General features: G+C 44.4%; 2 protein-coding genes across 11 annotated transcripts in view; one reads left to right on the forward strand and one right to left on the reverse strand.

Annotated features, from left to right (window-relative positions):
• Positions 1-375: 375 nt before the first annotated feature.
• Positions 376-27,681, forward strand: part of ZNF182 (zinc finger protein 182) — a 48,501-nt gene continuing 21,195 nt past the window's right edge. For 2 of the 10 annotated variants that reach the window (XM_045068387.1, XM_045068386.1), the window contains exons 1-3: positions 17,209-17,387; positions 17,631-17,817; positions 18,703-18,761. In XM_045068387.1, coding sequence (XP_044924322.1) covers positions 18,747-18,761 — 15 coding nt within the window. In that variant the 5' untranslated portion in view covers positions 17,209-17,387; positions 17,631-17,817; positions 18,703-18,746. Of the gene's footprint in view, positions 698-1,063; positions 1,227-11,506; positions 11,669-17,207; positions 17,388-17,630; positions 17,818-18,364; positions 18,480-18,702; positions 18,762-19,104; positions 19,283-27,681 lie in introns of those variants that run through there. The other 8 variants (XM_045068385.1, XM_045068389.1, XM_045068393.1 and 5 more) reach the window with 8 other exon arrangements.
• On the reverse strand, positions 9,979-12,590 carry LOC101690263 (sperm acrosome-associated protein 5). Its single transcript, XM_004754990.3, has 4 exons — positions 12,386-12,590; positions 11,835-11,993; positions 10,272-10,350; positions 9,979-10,168 (listed from the first exon to the last, which is right to left on the reverse strand). The coding sequence occupies exons 1-4, from the start codon at positions 12,528-12,530 to the stop codon at positions 10,087-10,089; spliced, it is 465 nt and encodes a 154-aa protein (XP_004755047.2). The 5' UTR covers positions 12,531-12,590; the 3' UTR covers positions 9,979-10,086.

Below are 27,681 nucleotides of genomic sequence, written 5' to 3' on the forward strand. Positions count from 1 at the left end.
AGTTTGCTTCCCTTCTTCCCACTAATAGTTCCCGGGTATATCTGTAATACTCCCGGTCTCCTCACCCCCACCGCGCCGTGGTATCTTCCCACGGAGGCGGTGGTCTCGTCCTCAGCCCTACGTTGGTACAGATCAGTTCCCATCACACCCGCAACCATGCGCAAAACTCTCCCATCACTAGCCTTTGCGTCTAGGGCTTCAGTCATGGCAAGTTTTCAAAGTCCTCCCGAAATCTCATCTCTTCTGAACTTTCAGAGACACCTATCTCCGCTGTACGGAATTGGCACCTTCGAAAGATGTCTGCTCCCTGACAAACCGGTTTATTGGCGCGGCCATTTCTTTACACACCTCCTCCCCCGCCCCGCCCCGCCTTCACGCCTGGCCACCGCAGAAACAGGCACGCCGGGCGCGGCCACTGGCTCCTGGCCCCGACGGCTTCAGCGAGGGCCACTGCGCATGCGAGGGACAGAGCTGGACCCTGCCGAGGGCTGGGTAAAGGACCGAGAGAGTGGTTGTCGGAGGAACTGGTGACTGATTTGGGGAAACTCCAGGCGGAGCTCGCCAGAATCCAGGGGGAAACAGGAAGAGTAGGGGATGGAGGGCGGACGGTTCGCTCAGAGCGGCGGGGAGACAGCGCGGATCTGCGGGCGGAGCGGCACGTGCCAGTGCGGGCTCTGTAGAGATGCGACGTCTCCAGGTGAGTACTTGGAGGGGGCCTCTGAGATGGGTCGTGAGAGTCGTTGGGGGTATGCGATGGGGGGGGCCTCTAAGGTGAGTGATGGGGCCTGTGGAGTGGGGGTGTGGAGTGAGGGATGGGGTATCAAGGGGGTGGGATGTGTGATGGGAGGTCTCTGGCGTCAGGGATGGGGGATCTGTGGGGTGCGTCCTGGGGTCCGTGGGGGTGAATAATGAGGGTATTTGGGGGGTGATGGGGTTTGCTTAGAGTCAGTGATAGGTGAGGGTGAGTACTGGGAAGTCTGTGGATTCCGTGACAGAGCGTTGTTGTGGAACGATGGGGCTCTGTGGGGCAAACAGATATTCTTTTGTTTTGTCTTGCCTACAGCAGGGTCATTTAACGAGCTGGCGTTTATGGATTGCTAGCCTGATGATTTGGTGAACTTTCCAGTTTTCCATGCTGTTACAACTTTTTTCTTCTCTCCGCTCTCAAAGCTTTGCTTTTCTAGGCCACTGCCACTCTCCATAAGGCAGACATGACTAATTTCCAGGTAAGTTCTTATTTGCTCTCCCCTCCCTGACTCACTTAGAAGCAAAGAAGCAGTCATGTGTAGTGGTTGAGAGCCCAGACTCTGGGGCCAAAATGTTCATAATAGCTTTGTGAACTTAAGCAGGTCTCTAACTTCTCTGTAGCTTAGTTTCCCTATTTGTAAAATGATGATGATGATACCTAAGCCTTTATGATTGCTAGTGAAGATCAATTGAGTTAATATTAAGTGTTTAGGGGGCGCGTGGGTGCCTCAGTTGGTTAAGTGTCTGCCTTCAGCTCAGGTCATGATCTCAAGATCCTAGGATTCAGCCCTGCCTTGAGCTTCCTGCTCAGTGGGGAGTCTGCTTCTGTCTCTTCTCTCCCTCTGTGCTCTCTCTCTCTCAATTAAATAAATAAAATCTTTTTAAAAAGTTAAGTGTTGGGTGGGGGGTTGGGTAAGCCTGGTGGTGGGTATTATGGAGGGCACGTATTGCATGGAGCACTGGGTGTGGTGCATTAACAAAGAATGCTGGAACACTGAAAAGAAATAAAATAAAATAAAATGGAAAATTAAAAATTAAGTGTTTAGAACAATGCCTGGCACACACATAATAAGGTTTATATATGGGGTTGGCATTGTTATTTATGCCATAAAATGAGCATGTATAAACACATGAAAAGTTAGGATTAGGGAAATAGAGTAATACCAAAGCAAGGTTGATATGTATACATGTAGATCATAGGATCTTACATAATTACATTGAGCTACAGTTCTTTTTCTGAGCTTCTTGGAAGCTGTGACATATAGGGGAGAAGCACTCATTTGTTTTATTTATCTTACCTATAGAGAGAAAGTAAGCCACTCCCTCAGAAGCAAAGAATTCCTGATGTTGAGGTTTCAAAATAATTCTGTAGTGGGTTAGCCATAGCCTCATCACCAATCTTGTGATAATCACAGGGAGATGATTGCTTTGTGTGTGACTTAAAATATGTCTTCATACCAGCCAAAGGTGTCCTGCTGGGCCAGAACTAAAGGGATGTGACACTTCAGGAAACCAGAGCCATGTCAGTACAAGCAGCTGTCATGTTCAGGGTCAATACAAGGATAAAACCTTAAGGGTCAAGAAATAACCAGTAAATGGGGGCATCCAAGTGGCTCAGTCGGTTAAGCATCTGCCTTCAGCTCGGGTTGTGATCCCAGGGTCCCGGGATTGAGCCCTGCATCAGGATCCCTGCTCAGTGAGGAGTCTGCTTCTCCCTCTCCCACTCCCCCTGCTTGTGTTCCCTCTCTCACTGTCTCTCTCTTTCCTTGCCAAATAAATAAATAAAATCTTAAAAAAAGAAAGAAGCAGTAAACCCCATACCCTCCAAATTATTTTCCAGTATTTATTTAAATTGGAGTATAATTTAACATACAATGTTGTATTAGTTTCAGGCGTACAACATATTGATTTGACAATTCTCTACCTTACGGAGCGCTCACCGGAAATAAGTGTAGTCACCATTTGTCCCCCGACGACATTATCACAGTATTATGGACGATATTCCCTATGCTGTACTTTCCTCTCCTGGACTTATTTATAACAAGCTCTTTGTACATCTCAATCTCCTTTCTCTATTTCACCCATCCTCCCATCCTCCCACCCACCTCCCCCCAGTACTTTGTTTTTTTTTCTCATCTGGGATTTTTGGCAAAGCTGGAGCAATCCAAAGATCTGCCTTTTTCCTTTTCAGGCTGGGAATTAATGATGTCCCTGACTGTATTCAGTTCTTTCCCTTTTGCCCTTTGCATGTATGTATGTATGTATTATTTATTTAATTCACTTGAGAGAGCGGGAGTGCACAAGTAGGGGGAAGGGCAGAGGGAGAGGGAGAAGCCCATTCCCACTGAGCAGGGATCCTGATGCGGAGCTTGGTCCGGAGCCCAGGGATCACGACCCGAGCCAAAGGCAGGTGCTTAACCGACTGAGCCACCAAGGCACCCCTCTCTTTTGCCCTTTATAAAAATGTCTATTTCGTTGTGTCATTTTTCCCCCTCTCACTACAAAAGAAGTGGCACCAAAAAACTCAGACTCTTAGGAATGTACAGTCTAAAAAGAGAAAATATCTCTAGATGTCTTATCATCACTCATTCCAGATAAGCAATTCTATGGTAAATTTAATTTCCATCGACACCCCTCTCTGTCCTTTCTTCTTTATATTTACATACACATAAAAGCAGATTGTTCCTGTTGACCTTCCTTTGCTAAAATTTGCTCATAATATACAAACTGTTTTGCAACTCCGTGTTTTCTCTTTACATGGTAATATTGATGAAGGTACTAGGAGTAATGATAATGATAATACCGAGGCTAAGGAGGAGGATGGTATTAGTGGCAGAAACAGGAGCTAACATGGAAAGAGCCTGCACTGTACCGGGCACTCTACAAAGTATTTTATTTTATTTTATTTTTTAAAAAGATTTTATTTATTTATTTATTTATTTAGAGAGAGAGAGAGAGAGAGCACGCACGCACAAGCGCGAGCGCAGGGGCACACAAGCAGGTGAAGGGGCAGAGGGAGAGGGAGAAGCAGGCTTCCTGCTAAGCAGGGAGCCCAGCACAGGGTCTTGATCCCAGGACCCTGAGATCTGACCTGAGTCAAAGGCAGACGCTTACCTGACTGAGTCACCCAGGCACCATTGTTTTTATTTTTTTCATCATAAGAAGCATACTCCATAATCCCCATACCCTACTTCCCCCATTCTCCCACTTCTCTCCCCTCTGGTGACCATTAGTTTAGTTTGTTCTCTATTCTTAAGACTCTGTTTCTTGGTTTGGCTCTCCCTCTTTTTTTCCTTTGTTTGTTTGTTTTGTTTCTTAAATTCCACCTATGAATGAGATCACAGAGTATTTGTTTTTCTCTGACTGCCTTACTTCATTTAGCCTAATACTCCAGCTCTATGAATGAAAATACCCTTTCTAATCCTTTTGTCATGTTTTTAGTCCTTGCCATTTGGTAGTTAAAATATTTCTTTTGTTTGTGTTTATTTAGTTGGCAATGAGGTTGAGTGTCTTTTCATATTCTTTCCTTTGTTGGTGAATTGTTCTTTTTCATGTGGGTTCTTTTTTTTTTTTTTTAAGAGTATTTTTAAGTAATCTCTACACCGAAGGTGGGACTTGAACTCACAACCCTGAGATCAACCGTCATGCTCTACCGACTGAGCCAGCCAGGTGTCCCTTTCCTACAGGTTCTTAAATCTTTTGTTGTTGTTGTTCTTATTATCTTTGTCTTATTTTTTTATGGAAATATTTTATTTATTTATTTATTTATATGATGCAGAGAGAGAGAGGGAGAGGGAGAGACAGTAAGAGAGGGAACACAAGCAGGGGGGAGAGGCACAGGGAGAAGCAGGCTTCCCGCTGAGCAAGGAGCCTGATGTGGGACTTGATCCCAGACCCTGGGATCATGATCTGAGCCGAAGGCAGATGCTTAACAACTGAGCCACCCAGGCACACCTTTTTATGGAGATATTATGGGAATATTATTTAGATAAGAATTTGGGGGTTGACATTTTGTTGAAGCATAGCATACAGAGAAAAGTTTATAATTTGTGGACTTTCATGAACTACAAATTGGAAACACCTGGGTAACCAGTACCTGAATCAAGAGAGAGGGAGAAGCAGGCTCCCCGCTGAGCAGACAGCCCAATTCAGGACTTGATCCCAGGACCCTGGGATCATGACCTGAACCGAAGGCAGAGGCTTTAACCCACTGAGCCACCCAGGCACCCTTATGTCTGGCTTCTTTCAGCTATAATGTTTTTGAGATTCATCCTTGTTGTTTTGTGTATCATTGTTTTCTCCCGTTACTGTGTACTGTTCTATTGTATAAATACATCACAGTTGTTTATCCATTCTAAGGCTGGTGGATGTCCCCATTTTGGCTATTTCAAATAATGCTTCCATGGATATTCTTGTACATGTTTTGATGTGTGTGCATTTCCATTGGATATGTACGTGGGAGTGGGATCGCTGGGTCCTTGGTTAGGTGCACAGTCAGCATTAATAGATTCAGCTGAAATGTTTTCCAAGGTGGCTGTACTCTTATGGTTTACTCTCACCAACAATACGTGAGAGTTCCAGTTGCTCCATACCCTTGCCAATTTTGGGGTCTTTGGTCTTAATTTTAGCCCCTCTGTTGGTAGTTATATCTCATTATGGTTTAAATTTCTATTTCCCTGGTGAATAAAGATATCGAGCACCCTTTTGAAATAAAATTATTTATTTATTTATAAGAGAGAGAGAACACAAGCAGGGAGAATGGCAGGGAGAGGGAGAGGCAGGCGCCCTGCTGAGCAAGGAGCCCAATGTGGGGCTTGATCCCCCAGGACCCTGAGATCATGACCTGAACCAAAGGCAGACACTTAACTGACTGAGCTGCCCAGGCGCCCCTTGAGCACCCTTTCATAGGTTAACTAGTCAGTTGGATATCATCTTTTGTGAAGTATCTATTCACATCTTTTTCTAGTTTTTCTATGAGATTGCCTATATCTGTCATGATTTGTAGGAGTTCTTTATGGTTTCCATAGTGTAAAAGTCCTTCGCTAGAGATATCTATTGCAAATATCTCAGAGAAAACTTTTTGGAAATTATTATTATTATTTTTTAAAGATTTTATTTATTTATTTGACAGACAGAGGTCACAAGTAGTCACAGAGAGAAAGAGAGAGGAGGAAGCAGGCTCCCCGCCAAGCAGAGAGCCCGGTGTGGGGCTGGATCCCAGGACACCAAGATCATGATCTGAGCTGAAGGCAGAGGCTTCAACCCACTGAGCCAACCAGGCGCCCCCTTTTTGGAAATTATTAAACACTAGCCTCTCTCTGAAGAATATTTCATTTATCTTAAAATATATAAAATATATCACCATTTATCTTAAAATATATCATCATTGAACTGATCGAGTAGAAGGATGCGATGACAGGGATCAGTGTCATTTGAGGATGTAGCTGTGGACCTCACCCAGGAGGAGTGGAATCATCTGGAATCTTCTCAGAGGACACTTTACAGAGCTGTGATGCTAGAGAGCTATAGCCATTTGGTCTCTGTGGGTGAGCATGGCTTCCCTGAGTAATTCACAGTGTATCAAATAGGATAACTTTCGACCTCTGAAGTGTTTCAATACTTTGACCTCAAGTTCTAGGGATTCAAGATTTCTGATCCCTTTTAGGGGTACAAATACCTTTTAGGTGTTTGTATTTTCATCTCTTGTGTGAAATTTATACTTATTAAGATGTACCTTCCTAATTGCCTTGAGGCCATGAAACCCACACAGATGTGCCTAAGTCATCTATCATTTCCATTACAGGGTATCCTGTTACCAAACCAGATGTGATCACCTGTTTGGAGAAGGGAGGACTTCAGATCATAGAGAAATTCCAAGTTTGAGTTATACAGATAAATAAGAAACAGACAGATGGAGATGATGAGTAAGACCCCAGTGGGTGAGTGAGGGCTGGATGTCCTTAGAAACTGAGAAATGTCTTCCTCAAGGATATACCTTTCTTTTTTCTTTTTTCGCTAACTCCAAATTGTTACTCTTGTGAGTTGCTGTCTCATGGTAATCTTGGAATGGAGTGGTGAGGAACTAGACTGTGATCTACCTTGTCCTTCTGCTTATTCTCTTGGTCATGTCAGTTGTTTTTAGCCTTCCTTTTTATTTTAAGAGCGAGAGAGAGAGCAAGCGCACATGCACAGGTGTGCACATGAGCAGGTCAGAGCAGAGGGAGAGGGATGGAATCCCAGGTAGGCTCCATGCTCAGTGTGGAGCCGGGCATGGGGCTCGATCTCATGAACCTGAGATCATGATCTGAGTTGAAACCAAGAGTCCATCGCCCAACCGACTGAGCCACCTAGGTGTCCCATTTTCAGCCTTCCTGAAAGGCTCTTCTGTTTGAGTCCTCTTCCTCCGAATCCTGGATCTACTACCTTTCAGCAATCCCTTTTCCCTACTCATGGCTCTCGAAACATATTTTCACCTTCTCTCTTCCATTTTAAGGTATTTTTCTTAATCAAAGTCACTTGTATTTTTTTAAAAGATTTTATTTGTTTTTTTGACAGACAGAGATCACAAGTAGGCAGAGGGAGAGGAGGAAGCAGGCTCCCCACTGAGCAGAGAGCCCGATACAGTGCTCAATCCCAGGACCCTGGGACCATGATCCAAGCCAAAGGCAGAGGCTTTAACCCACTGAGCCACCCAGGTGCCCCAAAGTCACTTGTATTTATCATTAGTTTCTTTTTTTTTTTTTTTTAGGATTTTATTTATTTATTTGACAGAGAGAAATCACAAGTAGACGGAGAGGCAGGCAGAGAGAGAGAGAGGGAAGCAGGCTCCCTGCTGAGCAGAGAGCCCGATGCGGGACTCGATCCCAGGACCCTGAGATCATGACCTGAGCCGAAGGCAGCGGCTTAACCCACTGAGCCACCCAAGCGCCCCTTATCATTACTTTCTTGTTCCAGTTTCTGTTAGAGCAATTTGTGCTTTCTTTCCCTCAAGCTCAGAATATGAGACATATAATTTGAATTTCTTTCTGACTGGTATCTAGACCTAAAAGAAAATAAGTCAACCTTTCAGAAGTATGCTTCTAACAAAAGGTAGATTCACAGGGAATGCTTTCTTCTTCTTTCTAGAAGTCTGGCAAGTTGACCAGCTGGAGAGGCACCAGAAAAACCAAAATAGACACCGGAGGCAAACTACGTCCATTAGAGAGAAAGATGTGACTAAGGAGTAAGGTCGTGAAAGAATAGATTTGTAAATCCACTTCCTCAGGGCGCCTGGGTGGCTCAGTGGGTTGGGCCGCTGCCTTCGGCTCGGGTCATGGTCTCGGAGTCCTGGGATCGAGCCCCGCGTCGGGCTCTCTGCTCGGCAGGGAGTCTGCTTCCTCCTTTCTCTCTGCCTGCCTCTGCCTGCTTGTGATCTCCGTCTATCAAGTAAATAAATTTAAAAAAAAAAAAAAAAAAAAAAATCCACTTCCTCAAAGCACATGGGTGGTTTCTGCATTACACATACCCTATATACAGGACTCCTATGGCATAAGTTTTTTTTTTTTAAAGATTTTATTTGTTTATTTGACAGATCACAAGTAGACAGAGAGGCAGGCAGAGAGAGAGAGAAAGAGAGAGGGAAGCAGGGCCCCTGCTGAGCAGAGAGCCCCATGTGGGACTCGATCCCAGGACCCCGGGATCATGACCTGAGCCGAAGGCAGCGGCTTAACCCACTGAACCACCCAGGCGCCCCGGCATAAGTTTTTTTTAAAAGATTTTTTTATTTAGGGACATCTGGGTGGCTCAGTCAGTTAAGTGTCTGCCTAGGGTTTGGGTCATGATCCCAGGATCTTGGGATCGAGTCCTACATCAGGTTCCTTGCTCAGCAGAGAGCCAGCCTGCTTCTCCCTTTGCCTGCCACTCCCCCTGCTTGTACTTTCTCTCTCTGTCAAATAAATAAATCATCTTTTTTCAAGGATTTTTTTAAGGCTTTTAGGCTACCTGATAAGATTTTAGGAGATCTACTTTTTACTTAAATTCAGCAGAGTTCATTTTTGCTGCTTTTGCTGACAGAAATCAGTACCGAGAGTGATGGCACCCTTTATGGATCTCCAGGGAAATGTGAGATTGGGCCCTCCAGGCTGGCTGGGGCTGAAGGCAGGAGAAATCAAATTGGCATTAAGGAGGGGGACTCGGTCATTCTCCCACTGGTGGATATCTGCTTTAATGATCATCTATGCTTACCCTGGGTAAAGTAAACACCGAAAACAAGACTCTGGGTAGGTGAATAGCCACCCATAATCAAAAAGTACAAAAGGCATGAGGGACTGCTTCCTCACAGGTGTGGTTTCTTCTGATGGGGCCAGTACAGAGAGTGGCAAGTTTAAATTCCTAAATTCTCTGCCCAAGACACAGATCCAAATCCAGTCATTCTGTAAAAAAAAGAAATTACTACCCTGCGTCCATTGAATTCCCGGCCTAGATTCCCTCTCATTCGAAATTTACCATTACTTATGAAAGAGGGAGTGCGGGGCCAACTCTTAGAATAGGGAGATATGGGAGGGTGTGGGAGAATGTGAACACTGAGTTTCCTGTGTAAGCTGAAACCAATCTTATTTTCTGTGGAGAGACTGTACCTACCTTAATTAAAGACTCTGTAGTGACTGCTTTTTTTTTTAAGATTTTATTTATTTATTTGACAGAGAAAGATCACAAGTAGGCAGAGAGGCAGGCAGAGAGAGAGAGGAGGAAGCAGGCTCCCTGCTGAGCAGAGAGCCTGATGTGGGACTCGATCCCAGGACTCTGAGATCATGACCTGAGCCGAAGGCAGCGGCTTAACCCACTGAGCCACCCAGGCGCCCCTGTAGTGACTGCTTTTTAAGGAAAGAGAATTTTCATAGCTCTACCCTTCCATCTCCAGATCGATAACTGCCTTGTGACACTCTAGGTGCTTTCCAAACATTCATTCACTTAATTCTCCCAACAATCCCATGAAGTAGGTACTACCATTATCACCCTCATTTTGCCAATGAGGAAGCAGAGGCACAGAGAAGTTAAATGCCTTGCCCGATGCAACATAGCTCCTGAGTGGTAGAGATGGTATTTGAACCCAGGAGAAGCTATGCTCTTACCTTCACCCCAAGCAATATGGTGTCCCTGTTGAGAGCTTTGAATGTATGTGGGCAGTGATTAAATGGGGGTTACCTCCAAGCATTGGGAAAATGAAGAGAGTTAGTCATCAGAGGATGCTTGTCTAGTTTATAGATACCATTCTTTATTAAAACCACAGAAGAAAGAAAAGAAAGGAAAAGAAAAATCTCTTCTTCTGGGAAACCGAGTCACGAATTATTAATTATTAATCTATGCAGGTTTTACATGCATATTGCATCCCTTGAGCCATTCAGATAAATCATGGCCAGAACAGTGCCGGGTCCATGAGTCCCTGGGAAATGAAGGGAGAGGAGGAGGGTGAAGCGGACAGGCTGATAGGGTGGCAGTGGCATTATCCCAGCTGCCCAGGATCCAAGCCACCCCTATGAACTTACCAAGCAGCCATACCATTCTGTGAGGACACCACCTGCCTGGCACACAAGATATCATCTAGAATATGGCGGTTGAGCAGGTCTAGGTGGGGAGGGGAGAGAGGGACATAGTGATCTGGTGCACTGGGGACAGGGTGACGGTGTATGGTGGGCTCAGGGGTTCTGGATTCCTTGGAGCCTGAATAACTTCAACCACTACGTCTACTGATTCTAGATGACCTTGATTCACTTGTCAGCTGGTTATGAGTGACCTCAACTGCCATGTTGGCTGGTTCTATAGAACCTTAACTCATACTGAGAGATCCTAGATGATCTGGACTGTCATCCTACCTGGTTATGAATATCCTCAGCCATCATACTGCCTGGTCCTAACAAACTCAAACTCTGTTGGCCAGTTCTGGATGACCTCAACTGTAATTTTGTGTGATTTTGGATGATCTCAACTGCATAGGCAGCTGGTCTGACATCATCTTAACCCCCGTGCTGGCTGGTTGGGAAGCTACTCAGCTGCAAGGCTGGTCAGTCTTGGTGACTTCAAACACTATGTTATCAGGTCTTGGATAACCTCAGCTGCCACTTTGGTTACAAATGGCCTCAGTCTCCATGCTGGCTAGTTCCATTCAACCTCAGTCATCATGGTGCTTGGTTCTAGGTGATCCCAACTGCTCAACAAGGATGACCTTCACTGCCATTCTGACTGGTTAATGATCTCCACTACTGTGCTGACCAGTCCTGGACCATCTCAGTTGACATTTTGACTCGTTATAAATAACTTCACCCTCCATGTTGACCATTCCAGGACTGCAACTTCCATTATAGCTGGTCCTGGACTACCTCAGCTTCTATGTTAGCTCAAAGTGAACAACCTTAGCCTTTATTTTAGTTAATCTTGAGAAACCGTACTATTCATGTTACTCTGTCCCCGACAGCTTCAACCTCTGTGGTGGCTAGTTCTGGACAACCTCAACCTTCAACCTGGCCAATCCTGGGTAACCTCTTCTGTTTCTGTAGCAGGGCGTGGACAGCCTCAACCTCCATTTGGCCTGGCCCCCAATGGCCTCAGTCCCCATTTTGGTCTGTCTTGGACAACCCAAGTACCATTTTGGCCAGCCCCGAACAACCACCACTATTACATTTTGTCCTCAAAACCACCACACTCTTGTCTGGAAAGCTCTCTTCTTCTGCACAGATATTCCTTATTTCTGTTCCTACAGCCAGATGTGCATTTCTTCCCTCAGGGCCTGAACCACCTCAACCCCAAATCAGGACAACCTCCCCCTTCCATTCCACATGGAGCTAAGTTTCCTGTTTTCTGAGTCCCCGAAACCTTCGGCCTCCATTCTCGGGGAGGTATAGGACTTCTGAGCGCTCTTGACCTGGACAAAATCTCCACATAGTCGGTAAGTATACAGGAGGTGGTGTCTCTGACAGCCCAGGCAACTGTACTCCTTTCCCTATAATTTTTTTGCTTTTGTTACTAGAGAGTATGGCTCAGGCAACCTTGCCCTCTATGTGTTGGGCAGTGGAGCCGGGCCAGGCTTCAGGGTGTCCGCAGCGCTGCCTCACCTCGACACTCTATGTGACAGAGGTTCTGGGTGCGTGTAAGGCCGTTGTTGCACCACCAGGCAGAATTCAGCTGGAAAATGCCGTACTCGCTGCTGCCGTCAGGATTGTGGTCCACGAAGGAGGTGTCAAAGCCACTCTCATAGTGTGCCATGCACAGCCCTGGGGCAGGGAGGGCGTAGATAGGAGGTAAGCATGAGTCCTAGGACTGGCTGGTGGTAGGAGAGGGGGAGGGTATGGGGATGGTCGTCATCTCGATTGTGGGGGGGGGTGATCTTGGTTTGCTGGTGGTGTAGATGTTGTTGATTCTGGTGAGAGACGAGGGATGGCAAGGGGTGTTGCCCCGTGATGACTCAGGGTAGTGACAGTGTTGATGGCAGAGGTGAGGGTGACGGTTGTGAAGGCAATGATGGTAAGGACATTAGAGCAAGTCAGGGGGTGGCCGAGAGGATCATACCCTGGCCTAGGGAGGTGATAAATGAGAAGGAGGGGCCTGGGTCTGAGTGTGGTGGGTAGCTCGGAGGGTGGTGGGACTTGGGGCACTGGAGTCTTACAGTCTCCAACGCTGTAGCCCCTGAAGCCATTGAGGCCTGCCTTCTCCAGCTTCACTGCCAGTTCACAGCGTTCATAGATCTTCGCATCCACGGTGGCGACCATCAGTGTGGCCAGAGTCACCACCACAGTGACCCAGGTCTGCATGATAACGCCTGTAGGCCCTCCTATCCAACTCTTTGCTCCAGACTCAGACGCTGCCCTGTTCAGAACTAGGAGCATTCTGGAACTCCGAGCCCTGTGAGCAAACACCATGTAGTAGATTCTGGAACCCAGAAGCCAGAGGGCTGGACACCCTCACTGTCTTTCCCAGTGCCATCTCTGTTAGAGACGGACACACAAGGGAAAAATGATACTGACCTGTACATAAAGATGGGAGGGGGCAAAACCAGGGAGAAACCCTGAGATGTCAGAAAGAAATGCAGGAAGAAAGGAGCTGGAGACACAGAGATAGGACTCAGGTCCTGGGCCTCACACTCAGCCCACATTCCTGCACTTTCCTTAACATGGTGCCACTCCACTGTTTTGAATCTTGCGCTACCACTTGGTTCCCTCCATTTCCCCTCACTCTGCTCAGCAGTCAGCTCGGTTCACCACACTGCCTCCTACCACCTCGATTTCTCAAGCTCTGCACAATATGGCCATCATTCCCTCGCCTTCCGCCCCTTGTTACCGCCATTTACCCATTCTTGGCACCTCGTTCACTTCACTTACTACACCCTAATTTCCTGGGATCTGGCCACGTTTGCCCCATTCAATCACACTGTGCCCTCCACTACATATTATACACGACACGTGTATAATCACGTGTATGATCACGACACGTGATGGAGATGTGCCCTCTACAGCTGTTCTGCCTCCATTCTTGTTCGAGCTTTTATTCCAACCCCCTCCACCCTGCCCCATTCACTTACACTGCCTCTTGTCCACTACCCTTCCTGCGTGCTGGGCCTCCTATGGCCACGGTTCCTTAACCCTCTCCTCTCATGGCCCCAGTTCTCTCGTATTCCTTCACCTCTGCTCACTCTCAGACTCTCATTTTCCAGGTTCCCCTCTGCTCCTTGACACCACACGAAGCGACTCCCGTTCACGCTCATGTAGCCCAGCCTTCGGCTTGGTTCCCGGACTCCGGGCCTCATTCTCTCCCTCATTCACTCTCTTGCTGCCCCTTCTTCACCATTGTTCTCTCCAACACCACATTTATCCCCATTCCATGCCACTAGCTCAGGTTACCTGCAGATTCTCCTTCTACGCTTGCTCAGCCCCATTCCTCACTTTCTCTTTGTTGACTCCATTAAATCTGCCTCTTGTTCTTCAAAACGATCTCACTCATAGAAATTTCCAGTGTAACCCCTGTTCCTCCTGGAACCACTCCCACTCTGCACCTGATCTCATGTCTAGTTGTTTTCATTCTGCCCCATAGTACCTTCATCCAATCACACTCCGCCCTGAATTCACCACTTTTTGCTAACACTGGTCCCCATGTTTCCCCAGTTTATTCACTTGGGGCCATGTGACCTGTGACCTTTGCCTTTCCCTTTGGCTCACAGTCCCCACAGTCACTTGCCTTCTTCTCTTTGCTTCTATTCCCTCTCTCTCTGCCCAGCATTAGCTCCATTCATGCACATGCGGCATCTCCTTCACCTGGCTGATGGATGCTGGGATCTCTGGACATTCCTGGAGCCCCGCATCACCCCTGTCGGGTCCCAGTCTGCCCCTCATTCACTCTAGCCACTCCCCTTCTCCCTCAGAGTGTCACCACTCGAACTTAACCTGATTCACACATGCGCGTTCTACCATGTATATGGCTTCAGTCCCTCTTCTTCTGTCCCTTGTGCTCCCCATTCTATCCTCTATGCCCCACATTCCCTCCATTCCCTCCCACGTTCCACCGAAATTCACCTCTCTCACCCTTAACATGCCCCATAAACCATCATTTATTCACACTCTGGTCCTCCGTGCTCAAAGCAATTTGCACTCTCCTGCTTTATCAACTCATACACATTCACCGTGTGAATTGCTCCATTTACTCGGGCTGCTCCTACTTTCACTTTTGGTCACTTTAGCCCATGCCTCAATTTCCTATCACTTACTCAGTCTCACCCATAATCTCGATTCATTCAAAATCAAATGCGCAGGCATTCCCTCATGTGGCTCCACACTACCCCCTTTCATTCCACTCTACTCTTGCACCGCCCTCCCATCCCCCTCTGACTCTCCTTGCCACCATTCACTCCCAATCTGCCCTTCATTCCCCATTATTCACCCCTGCCCCCAGCCAGTCCCATATGTCTCCCATTGAGTGATACTCACATTGGCCAAGACAGAACAGTCTGACAGGATTCATGTACCAGTGATGGCATGTACCACAAATACCAGTGGCTTCAAAAGAATGGAAGGGGGTTCCTCCCTTGGAAGCAGGTAGTTCAGGGCTAGCATGCCAGCTTCAAGGTCACCAGAGAACTTGCTCGTGAGCTGTTGCTCTGACAAACTCACCCACTGCCTTATGGGCCCAAGTCACTGCTTGTAATTGGCCAAGCTTCTATAGTTTTGGTGAAATGTATCTTGTGTTGTAAAGTAAGCTCTATACCCAATGTGGGGCTTGAACTCATGACCCTAAGATCAAGAGTCACATGCTCTACCAACTGGGCCAGCCACATACCCCTTGATGAAAAGTATCTTAAGAGCAATCGTGGTGACGACTCACTGGTGAGGTGGGGGAACTGTCGCTGGGAGTGTCACACTGTACAAACTCTGTGGTGGGACCAGCTGCTGTCAGCTTCCCATACTCCTTCAGCTAGCTACTTGCTGCTTAGACCACTGTGTGAGGAGGTTGCTCCTGCAGGGACTGTTGGCAGAGGATGCCCAGCACAGAGTGAGAGTCCAGCTCCTCAGCACAGAAAACCTGGCCTCACATAGGTTGTCAATGTGCCTTGTGAACCCTGGGACAGTTCTTGAGGGGTGTATCACTGGCTCAGGGACATTTCTGGAGCTGGCAATCTCTGTACCCCAATATCCACCAATCCTAAAGGATTCTTTCTATACACAGGTGTGTGTGTACAAGGTGGTGGGGGGATAATGTTTGTAAGATGGAAGAGGCCAGGCTGGGATGGGCCCTATAGTCTGGCCCTTCCTATTTCCCACTGACATATTTTGTACCCAAGAAGTACTGATCCTTCGGGGAGCAAGAGATAGGAACTAGTCTTCTGTTTTCTCTCTTTGCTTTGGCTGCCAAGAAGCTCCAACTAGATATCTGGTTAAAAAAAAAAAATTCCTTGTCTAGTTTTAATGGTTCTGGCATAAGGACCTGCAGATTCTTTCCAGAAGTTCTATGGGATAGCGAATAAACAAAAGAATATTATTGGGTAGAAGTTAAGGATCCAGCCTTGGAAAAGTGTGTGACCATGCGCATGTTACTTAGTCTCTCTGGGACTCAGTTTCCTCCTCTGACAAGTAGAGGCCATGGGACTGTTCACAGTGGGGACTGAGTGAGGCAGGTCATGCCATGTGCTTCCCACAGTGTGTGGCACACATGAGATACTGAGCTAGGTCTGAGCCCCCATTATCACTTGCTGGGCCTGTTGGCAGAAGCCACAGTTTTTCCTGCTTTCGCCCTTGCCCTCTGTTGTCTGTTCTTCAAAGCAGCCTGCAGGTTATCTTTGAATTTTTTCCTTTTGATTAACAAAAGCTCAATACATATAGATGCCTAGTTTTATTTAAATAATAATACTAAAACATGTAGCACTTGCTGTGTGCCAAGCATTGTTCTAAATCTTTACAATTATCAGTTCGTTTGTCATCGTCCCCATTTTACAGATGAGGAAACAGCACAGAGAAGAGTTCTGCCCTAGTTACAAAGCTGGTGAATGGGGCTTTGAAACCAGGCTGTCTCCATCATGTTTGTTTGGTTCTGTCTTCTTCCTTGCTGTGTTCCCAATGTCTGGAATACTGTCTGTCATACAGGAGAAGCTCCTGTTCTAGTGGTGCACGACTCGCAATAAACAAGAATTTGAGATTGCTTCTGATGGGTCTTTAAAAAAATCTTACCCCTCTCACGGCTCAGCATTCTGTCTAGAATGAAGCATGAGCTCTGTTCCTGGCAGAGGAGGCCCTACGGCATCTGCCCCCACTCCCTCCCTCCCACCTCCTACGCTCCCAACACACTGCCAGTTTCCATTCCTCCCAACACGCCAAATTGGTCCCACTTCCCGGCCAGGAGGCTCTTTTCTTCGGCTCTTTGTGTGGCCGGCTCCTTTTGGTCAGCAAAATTGTCACCTCCGACGAAAGGATTTTGTTCCTGCCTATCCAGAGAAAAGAACCCGTCAGCTGCTGCTTAACACATTGGCTTCACCAAGGGATGTGTGTGTCCTAGGTCGCCGCTTATGTATCCTTCAGCTTGTTTGTATGCTGTCCTTCAAAACTCCCGGCTTTAGCCACTGGATGGAGCCAGTGTGACCTTTCCCAACCTCCCGGCCTTTGTGCACGCTGGGCGATTCTGCCACGCGTCCCGTCTTCCTGTTCAATTACACCTGTAAACCCGACGCTGCCCTTCGGGTTCAAGACACCAAATTCCCGCCTGCCAGAATTTTCCTCAGTTGGGCAGTTCCCTTCCCCATGATAAGGAAAATGGTTTTCGAAGCCTCAGGCATTACGGTCTCTGTAGAACCAAGTAGACACCTGCTCTACACCACAGCCCTCGAGGTGTAGAGCCCCGGTGGGCGCGGCCATCTCAAAGCAGGGACCGCGCGGGCGCGGCCATCTTCCCTCCGCGCAGGCGCCGCGGCCCCGCCGCGTTCGCGTGGGGCCGGCGGGGGGGGGGGCGGGAGGGGGCCCGGTGTTGACTATTGGCGGACGCGGGCTCAAAGCCCCCACTGAGCGTGCGCACATCCAACCGCTGCAACCCTGTAGGTTGCGGAGCCTGAGTTGGTCCTGAAGCGGAAGTGCTTCTTGGGGCCAGTTCTTGCACTGGTCTCTGCAGTGAGCAGAAAATCTATTGTCGAGAGGGTGAGAGAGAGAGAGAGAAAGAGAGGGGTTGAGAGGGCGAGTGCTAGAGGTGATGGGCGGAGTGATGGGGAGTTCCGGGGGGAACGAAAGAAGGGGGTTTGGGGGAGGTCATTGATGGTGGGACTTGTGGGGTGAGTGATGGGAGACCGAATGACGCTCTCTGGGCACGATGGTGGACAAAGTTATGGGACTAGTCAGGGTTGAGTGGGGCTTGTTAAACGTTGACTTTTACACATTTTCCAGCACAGTGACCTGCGCTAAGGGTTCATACGCACTCCTCAGGCCCCTCCTTAGGCGCCCCCCGCCTCTCCCCGTGCCCCTCTCCCCTTGCCCGCGCCCCAGGGTAGGGGCCTGATGTGAATGCTTCAGCCGAAGTGAATCTGCACCCGAAGGCTTCCTTCTGGCTCCTGGGCAAGCCGGCCCCAGTGAGGTGAGGAGAAGGAAGAGGCACCTGAGAGGACTCATCTCCCGAGCTGAGAGCTTGGGGCTTGGGAGGGGGGTGGGCGAGGCCTGGTGCTGCGGGGTCTGGGAGGGGATCATCAGGCTTAAAACGTCAGGAGGCCGATAGTTTTCCAAAAGTTCAGTTTTCTTGGCGTTTAACAAATACTAGCACATTTGAATTACAGATTAATTAAAAATAGTGGGAAAGAAAATCAAAAGGAATTCATTTTATCCCCCTACGTCTATACGTCCATTCTTAGACAGTTTTAGTGTTTTAGGGCTCTGGGTTTTTTAACATTTCACATATAGTTTGAGGTGGGTTCCTGCGGTTTTATAACCTACCTTTTTTTTTTTTTTTTCATTTAGAAGTTGACTGTGATTCAGCTTAATTTATTCTGTGATGTGTTAAAAACTTTCATTTAGGTATGTGTACAGAAAAGTACACAGATGCTAAAGCATAAACAGTCTTTTGAATAGCTATGTAGCATTTCACCCCTTGTATCTCCTTATTAATCTTCTTATTTTGAGTCATACAGGATTAACTTTGGCATTCATAAAGTCGACGCTGAGATGAAGGTACTTACAGAGGAATTGTGATGCATTAGAGTACATTATTTCATTAAGGAAAATGCCTGGAAATACTATTTCTGGGTCAGTACACAAGTGTATACAGAAAAAACCCTTTTGTGTTAGATGCTCATGTTTGGAAAAGAATCAAGAATACACAGGTGGTTGTTAAAAATCACACTGTTGCGCACATTTCCACAGAGTGGCCTCATGCCCAGCTTATGGGAGGGAATTCTTGGGCAGATAATTCTAGGCAGATAGTCCCGATGGATTCTCTCATACTCTGTATACTTCTCCATTCTTGCAGCTCAGCCTTCGCACATCTCTGCCTTTTCCCAAGAAGAACAGAAAATGGCCAAACCCCAGGTAAGTATGTGGTCTGTTCCTTTTTATTTCTTTTTTTTTTTTTACCATGGATGTGATGAGCTTGGAGGAATTCCTGACATAAAATAGGAAATTATTTGTAAATAAGCATTGGGATCAGGAAAAACGAGAAACAGAGGCAAGGCCAAGTTAGAGTGTAGACATGTGGAGGACTTAGGGTGTGACTGGTACTAACATTGACTTACAGATGTCTCTTTGAGCCTCTGGCTGCCAGAGGGAAACTTAATTAGGAAGCTGGCTCACCTTGCTCATCAGGAGAGAGCACACCAAGTCCTCAGGGAAGTGGAGGTTTCCTGTAATTGCCTTCCATGGCATTTCTTTTCAGAGTCTTCCTGTGGATGGCGGAATTGTCTTTAAGCACAGCCTGGTGATAAATGCAGTCCCTGGTTTCCTGCTGATATTTCTTACAGCATTCCTCAGTGAGCTGGCGACATAACGTCAAGGTGTAATTTGGGAACGAAATGTCTTAGGGAAATGGCTTTTCTTGAAATCATTTTCCTGAAGTAAGTTTATCAGTCAGACTTTGGATTCTCATTTGGCCAAGAGACAGAGTCTTGCAGATGTGCTTATAGCCAACCATCTTTTTTCTTTCAGTAAAAAAAAAAAAAAAAAAAATTTAAATTAGTGCGTAGGAATATTGAATTTGTTGTCACTGTCCAGTACAATAAATATGAACCCATTTGGCATTGTTAATGTCAGTGCTGAGGTGAAGGTATTTCATGAATACAGATGGGTGTAACTAATCTATGGGATAGAGAATAGTTTCATCAGGCAAAAAATGCTTTATGCTACTCCTTTATGGTTCTTTCCTTCCCCACTTGTAACCTCAGACAACCACAGATCTGTTCTGCATCACTACAGTTTTTATCTTTTCCAGGATGTCATATAAAAGGAATCATATGTATGTAACCTTTTTTTAGAAAAATTAAATGTTCATTGGAGATAATCGATTGATGTGCAGTTATAAAAATATAGAGACATCCCATGTATCCTTTACCTGTTTCCCCCAATAGTACCTCTTACAAAGCTATAGTAGAATGTCATGACCAGGATGTTGACTTTGCTGTGGTTAAGACAAGCCCCGGCACCGCAGGGACCTCTTATGTTGCCCTTTTATAGCCAAATCCATCCCTTTTCTCTAATCCTCCCATTCTTAGCCTTCTAGGAATTACCACTCTCCATTTCTCGAATTTTGTTGTTTCAAGGATGAGATAAAAATCAAATCCTGGGTGGCTCAGTGGGTTAAAGCCTCTGCCTTCGATCCCAGGGTCCTGGGATCAAGCCCCATGTTTGGCTCTCTGCTCAGCAGGGAGCCTGCTTCCTCTCTCAGTGCCTGCCTCTCTGCCTACTTGTGATCTCTGTCTGTCAAATAAATAAATAAAATCTTTAAGAAAATAAAATCCTACAGTATGTGACCTTTTGACATTGAGGATATTTTTACTCAGCATAATTCCCTGGAGATTCAGACAAGCTGTGTTAGGTCTTTTTATTGCTGGGTGGTATTCCATGATATTGATGCACCACTGCTTGTCTGTCCCTTCTTCTGTTGAAAGACATTGGAATTATTTCCAGTTTTTGACAGTTACAAGTAACACTACTTTAAACCTTCGTACACAGGTTTTTGTCTGAACATCGGTTTTCATTTCTCTAGAATAAATATTGGATTGCTGGGTCACATGATAAGTGAATGTTTAACTTTTTAAGACACTGCCAGATTGTTTTCCAGAATGGTTGAATCATTTTTCATTTCCCCCAGCAATGTATAAGAATTCCAGTTGCTACGTTTTTGTCAGCGCTTGGTATTGTCAGTATTTTTAATTTTAGTCATTCTGGCTAAAATTATAGTTGGTATCTCATCATGGCTTTAATTTGGGTTTCACTAATAGCCAATTATGTTCAAGGTCTTTAGATACGCTTATTTACTTTTTGTGTATCCTCTTTGATGAAGTGTTCAGTCTGCTCTTCTGCCCATTTAAAATTAGATTGTTTTCTCACTACTGAGCTTTGAGAGTTCTTTATGTATTCTGTGTGCAAGTCCTTTGCTGGATACATAGTTTGTGTGGTTTGCCTTTTTATTCTCTAAACAGAGTGTTCACAGAGCAAGAATTTTTAATTTTGAAAATGTCCTGTGTATGAATTATTTCCTTTATGGATGGTGATTTTGGTGTCATGGTTAAGAACTCTTTGCTGGATCCTCAGGTCGTGAAGATTTTTTTTGATTCTGTAAGTTTCATAGTTTTAGCTTTTACATTTAGACCTGTGATCTCTTTTGCATTAATTTTTATATAAGGGGTGAGAAGTAGGTTGAGGGTTATTATTTTGCATATGGAATTCCATTTGTTCCAACCCCATTTGTCCAAAGGATCATTTTTCTCTTTTGAATTGCTTTTGCAGGTTCGTCATAAATCAGTCGGCCATATTTGTGGATCTATTTCTGGACTCTATTCTGTTCTGTTGATCTATGTATCTAATCTTCTGCCAGTCCCACACTTTTTTTTTTACACTTTTATTTAAATTCCAGTTAGTTAGCATACAGCTGTTTCCATAATTTGGCTATCATAGATAATGCTGCTATAAACACTGGGGTCTGTATGCCTTTGAATTAGTACTTTTGTATTCTTTGGCTAAGTACCTAGCAGTGTGATTGCTGGGTTGTAGGGTAGCTCTATTTTTAACTTTTTGAGGAACCTCCATACTGTTTCCAGGGTGACTGCACCAGTTTGCATCCCCACCAACAGTACAAGAGGGTTCCCCTTTCTCCACATCTTCCACAACATCTGTTGTTTCTTATGTTGTTGATTTTACCCATTCCGACAGGTGTGATGTGATAACTCATCGTAGTTTGGATTTGCATTTTGCTGATGGTGAGTGATGTTGAGCATCTTCTCATGTGTCTGTTGGCCATCTGGATGTCTTCTTTGGAGAAATGTCTATTCATGTCTTCTGCCCATTTTTAACTTTTTAAAAAGATTTATTTATTTTCATGCTTTACAGGTGTTGTATTTCCTAAAGCTGATGTCACTGCAAGCTGCTTTTCCATTTTAAGTAAAACACTCAAATTGTTGATAGGTTTTGCTGGCGGCACGGGGTTTGTAGTGACCCCTGCACATTGTTTAAAAATTAGATCATACTGCACTGGGACACTCAGGTCCCTTCAGGAATCTTTTCTTAAATTACTTACTTCAGTTAGTCACTGGTATTCTGGGGAAAAAATCTGGAAAGTTTCTGTTTGTATTTTATTGTAGTTTATAATAAATCAAATTATTTTTTATTAGTTTCTGCGGAAGAATTTAGTGATTCATGGGTTGCATACAATACCCAGTGCTCATTCCATCAAGTGCCTTCCTTCATGCCCATCTCCCAGTTGCCCCATCCCCTACCCGCCTCCCCTCCAGCAGCCCTCAAGTTTGTTTCCTAGAGTTTAGCGCCCCTTATGGTTTGCCTCCCCCTCAATTTTCATCTTGTTTTATTTTTCCTTCCCTTCCCTTATGTTCATCTGTTTCGTTTCTTAAATTCCAAATATGATGAAGTCATATGGTATCTGTCTTTCTCTGACTGACTTATTTTGCTTAGAATAATACGTTCCATCCACGTCTTTGCAAGTGGCAAGATTTTATTCTTTTTGGTGGCTGAGTAATATTCCACTATATATATATATATGTGTGTGTGTGTGTGTGTATAAAATATCTGTTCATGTCTTCTGTTTTTTTATTTGAGAGAGAGAGAACATGCACAGTGCAGAGGGGGAGAGGGAGAGAATCCCACTCAGTCTCTGTGCTGAGCTTGGAGTCCGACGTGGGGCTTGATCTCACGACCCTGGAATCACAAACGGAGCCAAAACCAAGAGTCAGACTGTTGACAAACTGTGCCATTCAGGCATTCCTTCCATCCATTTTTTTAATTGCATTATTTGTTTTGGGGGTGTTGAGTTTTATAAGTTCCTTAGATGTTTTGGATACTAACCCTTTTTGAGATATGTCATTTGCAAATATCTTCTCCTGTTCTGTAGGTTGCTTTTTTAGTTTTGTTGGTTGTTTCCTTCACTGTGTAGAAGACTTTTGTTTTGATTTAGTCCCGATAGTTTACTTCTGCTTTTGTCTTCCTTGCCTCAGGAGACAGATCTAGAAAGAAGATGCTTCTACCTATGGCAAGAAGTTACTGCTGGTGTTCTCTTCCACAGTTTTTATGGTTTCATATCTCACATTTAGTTCTTTCATCCATTTTTAATTTATTTTTCTGTGTGGTGTAAGTAAGTGATCCAGTTTCTTTCTTTTTTTTTTTCTTGAATGTTTTCATTCAAAAAATGTCCGGTTTTCCATTCACCGTTTCCATTCACCATTCAAAACTGTCCGGTTTTCCCAACACCATTTGTTGAAGAGACACTCTTTTTCCCACTGGGTATTCTTCCTGCTTTGTCCAGGATTAATTGACCGGTAGTTGTGGATACATTTTGGGGGTTTCTTGTCTGTTCTGTTGACCTATGTGTCTATTTTTGTGCCAGTATCGTGCTGTTTTAATTAGTACAGCCTTGTAATATAACTTGCAATCTGGAATTGTGATGCCTCCAGTTTTGCTTTTCTTTTTCAGGGTTGCTTTGGCTATTTGGGGTCTTTTGTGGCTCCACAGACATTTTTGGATTGTTTGTTCTAGCTCTGTGAAACATGCTGGTGGTATTTTGATAGGGGTTGCTTTAAATGTCCAGATTGAGCTTTGAGTAGTATAGACATTTTAACAATATTTTCTTTTCCAATCCATGAGCACAGAATGTCTTTGCATTTCTTTTTTTTTAAGATTTTATTTAAATTATTTTGAGAGACAGAGAGAGGTGGGGAGAGAATAGTGGGGAGAGGGAGAGAGAGAATCTCAAGCAGACTCCATGCTGAGCGTGAAGGCTGAATGGGGGCTTGATCTTACCACCATCGATATCATGACCTGAGCTGAAATCAAGAGTCCAGTGCCTAGCTGACTGAGCCACCCAGGTACCCATCTTTCCATTTCTTTGTGTCATCGTCAATTTCTTTTATCAGTGTTTTAGTTTTCAGAGTACAGGTCTGCTGCTTCATTATTGGTAAATAGAAATGCAGCAGATTTCTGTACATTGCTTTTGTATCCTGTGACTTTACTGAATTTGTGTATCAGTTCTAGCAGTTTTTTGGTGGAGTCCTTTGGGTTTTCTATGTATAGTACCATGTCATCTGCAAGTAGTGAGATTTTTAGTTTTTCCTTGCCTATTTGGATAATTTTTGTTCTCTGATTAAAATGACTAGGACTTCCAGTACTCAGGTAAATAAAAGTGGTGAGACTGGATATCCCTGTCTTGTTCCTGACTGTAGAAGAGGAGCTCTCAGTTTTTCCTCATTGAGTATGATGCTAGCTGTGGCTTTTTCATATATGGCCTTTATTATGTTGAAGTATGTTTCCTCTAAATCTACCTTGTTGAGAGTTTTTATCATGAGTGGATGTTGTACTTTGTCAGATGCTTTTTCTGCATCTATTGCAATGATCATATGGTTCCTATCCTTTCTTTTATTAATGTGATATATCACATTGATTGATTTGTGGATTTCAAACCACCCTTGCATCCCAGGAATAAATCCCACTTGATCGTAGTGAATGATTTTATTAATGTATTGTTGGATTTGGTTTGCTGATATTTTATTGAGAATTTTTGCATCCATGTTCATCAGGGATATTGGCCTGTGGTTCTCTTTTTCAGTAGTTTTTTTTTTTTTTATCTGGTTTTGCTATCAGGGTAATGCTGCCTTCATAGAATGAATGTGGAGGTTTTCCTTCCTTTTCTATTTTTTGCAATAGTTTGAGAAGAATAGGTATTAACTCTTTAAATATTTGGTAGAATTTGCCTGTGAAGCCATCTTGCCCTGGACTTCCTAGTATATGTGCTGCCAAAGTGAGCACTCTGGACTTTTGTTCGTTGGGAGTTTTTGGATTACTGGTTCAATTTCCCTGCTGGTTATGGGTCTGTTCAGGTTTTCTATTTCTTTGTGTTTCAGTTTTGGTAGTTTTATATATTTGTAGGAATTTATCCATTTCTTCTAAGTTGTCCCAATTTGTTGGCAGATAGTTTTTCATAATATTCTCTTATAATTATATTTCTGTGGTGTTGGTTGTGATCTCTCCTCTTTGATTTGTGATTTTATCTATTTGGGTCCTCTTTTATTTTTGATAAGTCTGGCTAGAGGTTTATCAATTTTATTAATTTTTAAAAAGATTTTATTTAAGAGAGAGAGAGCACGCAAGCATGAGCAGGGGGAGGGGTAGTCGGAAAGGGAGAAGCAGAAGGCAGACGCTTATCCCACTAAGACCACACCAGGCGCCCATCCCTAAATTTTAATTTTTTTGAAAAACCAGCTCATGGTTTCATTGATTTGTTCTGTTGTTTTTTAAAATTTCAGTATCATTTATTTCTCCTCTAATCTTTATTATTTCCTTCTTTCTGCTGGTTTTGGGCTTCATTTGTTGTTTTTTACCTAGTTCCTTTAGTTGTAATGTTAGGTTGTTAGCTGAGATTTTTTTCTTGCTTCTTGAGGTAGGCCTGTATTGGTATATATTTCCTTCTTAGGTCTGCTTTTGCTGTGTTCCAAAGGTTTTGGACCGTTGTGTTTTATTTTTATTTTAAAACAATTTTTAAGCATTTTTTTCTTAAGATTTTATTTATTTATTTGACAGAGAGAGATCACAAGTAGGCAGAGAGGCAGGCAGAGAGAGAGAGAGGAGGAAGCAGGCTCCCCACTGAGCAGAGAGCCCGATACGGGACTCGATCCCAGGACCCTGGGATCATGACCTGAGCCGAAGGCAGCGGCTTAACCCACTGAGCCACCCAGGCACCCTGGACCGTTGTGTTTTAATTTTCACTTGTTTCCGTGTATTTTTTAACTTCTTCTTTGATTTCCTGGTTGACCCATTCACTGTTTGGTAGCATATTGTTTAACCTCCACATGTTTGCGGTCCTTCCAGATTTTTTCTTGTAGTTGACTTCAAGTTTCATAACGCTGTGGTCAGAGAAGGTGCATGGTGTAACTTTAGTCTTTTTGTATTTGTTAAGACCTGTTTTTGTGACCTAATCTGTGATTTATTCTGGAGAATGTCCTGTGTGTACTTGAAAGGAATGTATTTTGCTGTTTTAGGATAGAATGTTCTGAATGTATCTGTACGTCCATCTGGTCCACTGTGTCATTCAAAGCTGTTGTTTCCTTGTTTATTTTCTGTCCCTTGATGTAAGTGGTGGCGTGTTACTATCCTCTACCATTTTGTATTGTTATCAGTTAGTTTTTTTATGTTTGTTATTAATTGTTTTATATATTTGGGTGTTCCCAGGTTGGGTGCATAAATACTTTCAATTTTTATATCTTCTTGTTGGATTGTACCTTTTGTTATGATATAGTGCACTTCTTTGTCTCTTGTTGCAGTCTGTTTGAAAGTCTGATTTGTCCAATATTTGTAGTTACTCTGGCTTTCTTTTGACATCCATTTGCATGACAAATTTTTCTCTATCCCTTCACTTTCAATCTGTGGATGTCTTGAAGTGTAAAATGATTCTCTTGGGTGGAGTGCCTGGTTAGCTCAGACAGTGGCCATGTGACTTTGGATGTCAGGGTTGTGAGTTTGAGCCCCACGCTGGGTGTAGAGATTACTTAAAAAAATAAAAAGTAAAATAAAATGAATCTCTTATAGGCAACATATAGAAGGGTCTTGTTTGTTTTTTTTTTAAATCCATTCTGACTTTGGATTGGCGCATTTAGTCCATTTACAGTCAGAGCAGTTATAGATAGATATGCATTTATTGCCAATTTATTTCTTGTTATTTCTGGAGATTTTCTCTGTGCCTTTCTTGCCTTTGTCACTTTTGGTCTTTCCTTTCCAGAGTCCCCTTTAATACTTATTGCAGGGCTGGTTTGGTGGTCATGGACTCCCTGAGATTTTGTTTATCTGGAACACTTGTTATCTCTCCTTCTATTCTGAATGCTAGCCTTGCTTTGAAGAGTACTTTTGGCTGCAGAATTTTACAGTCAGCACTTGGAACAGATCATGCCACTCCCTGCTGACTTGCCAAGTTTTTTTTTGATAAATCTGCAGCTAGCCTTATGGACCTTAACCTTGTACGTTAAGTACTAATTTTTTTAAAGATTTTATTTTACTAATTTGACCGAGAGAGACAGTGGGAGAGGGAACACAAGCAGGGGGAGTGGGAGAGGGAGAAGCAGGCTTTCCACAAAGCAGGGAGCCTGACATGGGGCTCGATCCCAGGACCCTGGGATCAGGACCTGAGCCAAAGGTAGACATTTAATGACTGAGCCACCCAAGTGCTCCAAGGACTAATTTTTTTTAAGATTTTTTTTTTTTAAGATTTTATTTATTTATTTGACAGAGAGAGATTACAAGTAGGCAGAGAGGCAGGCAGAGAGAGAGAGAGGAGGAAGCAGGCTCCCTGCTGAGCAGAGAGCCCGATGCGGGACTCGATCCCAGGACCCTGAGATCATGACCTGAGCCGAAGGCAGTGGCTTAACCCACTGAGCCACCCAGGCGCCCTAAGATTTTATTTTTTAAGTAATCTCTATACCCAGCATGGGGCTCAAACCCACAATCCCGAGATAAGGAGTCACATGCTCTACTGAATGAGCCAGTTGGGTACCATTAAGGACTTCTGTTATTTTACTGCTTTTTAGATTTTTTTCTTTATCAGTATATTTCACAGACTTAATTACAATATGTCTTTGTGTTGGCCTGCTTTTGTTGATTTTGATGGGAGTTCTCTGTGCTTTGTGGATCTAGATGTCTGTTTCCATCCCCAGATTAGGGAAGTTTTTAGCTATTATTTCTCCAAATAAATTTTCTGCTCCCCCTTTTCTCTCCTTCTTCTGGGACTCCTATAATACAATTGTAA

Source organism: Mustela putorius, unplaced genomic scaffold (genome assembly GCF_011764305.1).
Source record: "Mustela putorius furo isolate JIRA1106 unplaced genomic scaffold, ASM1176430v1.1 tig00003903_pilon_pilon_pilon, whole genome shotgun sequence".
Lineage (NCBI taxonomy): Eukaryota > Metazoa > Chordata > Mammalia > Carnivora > Mustelidae > Mustela > Mustela putorius.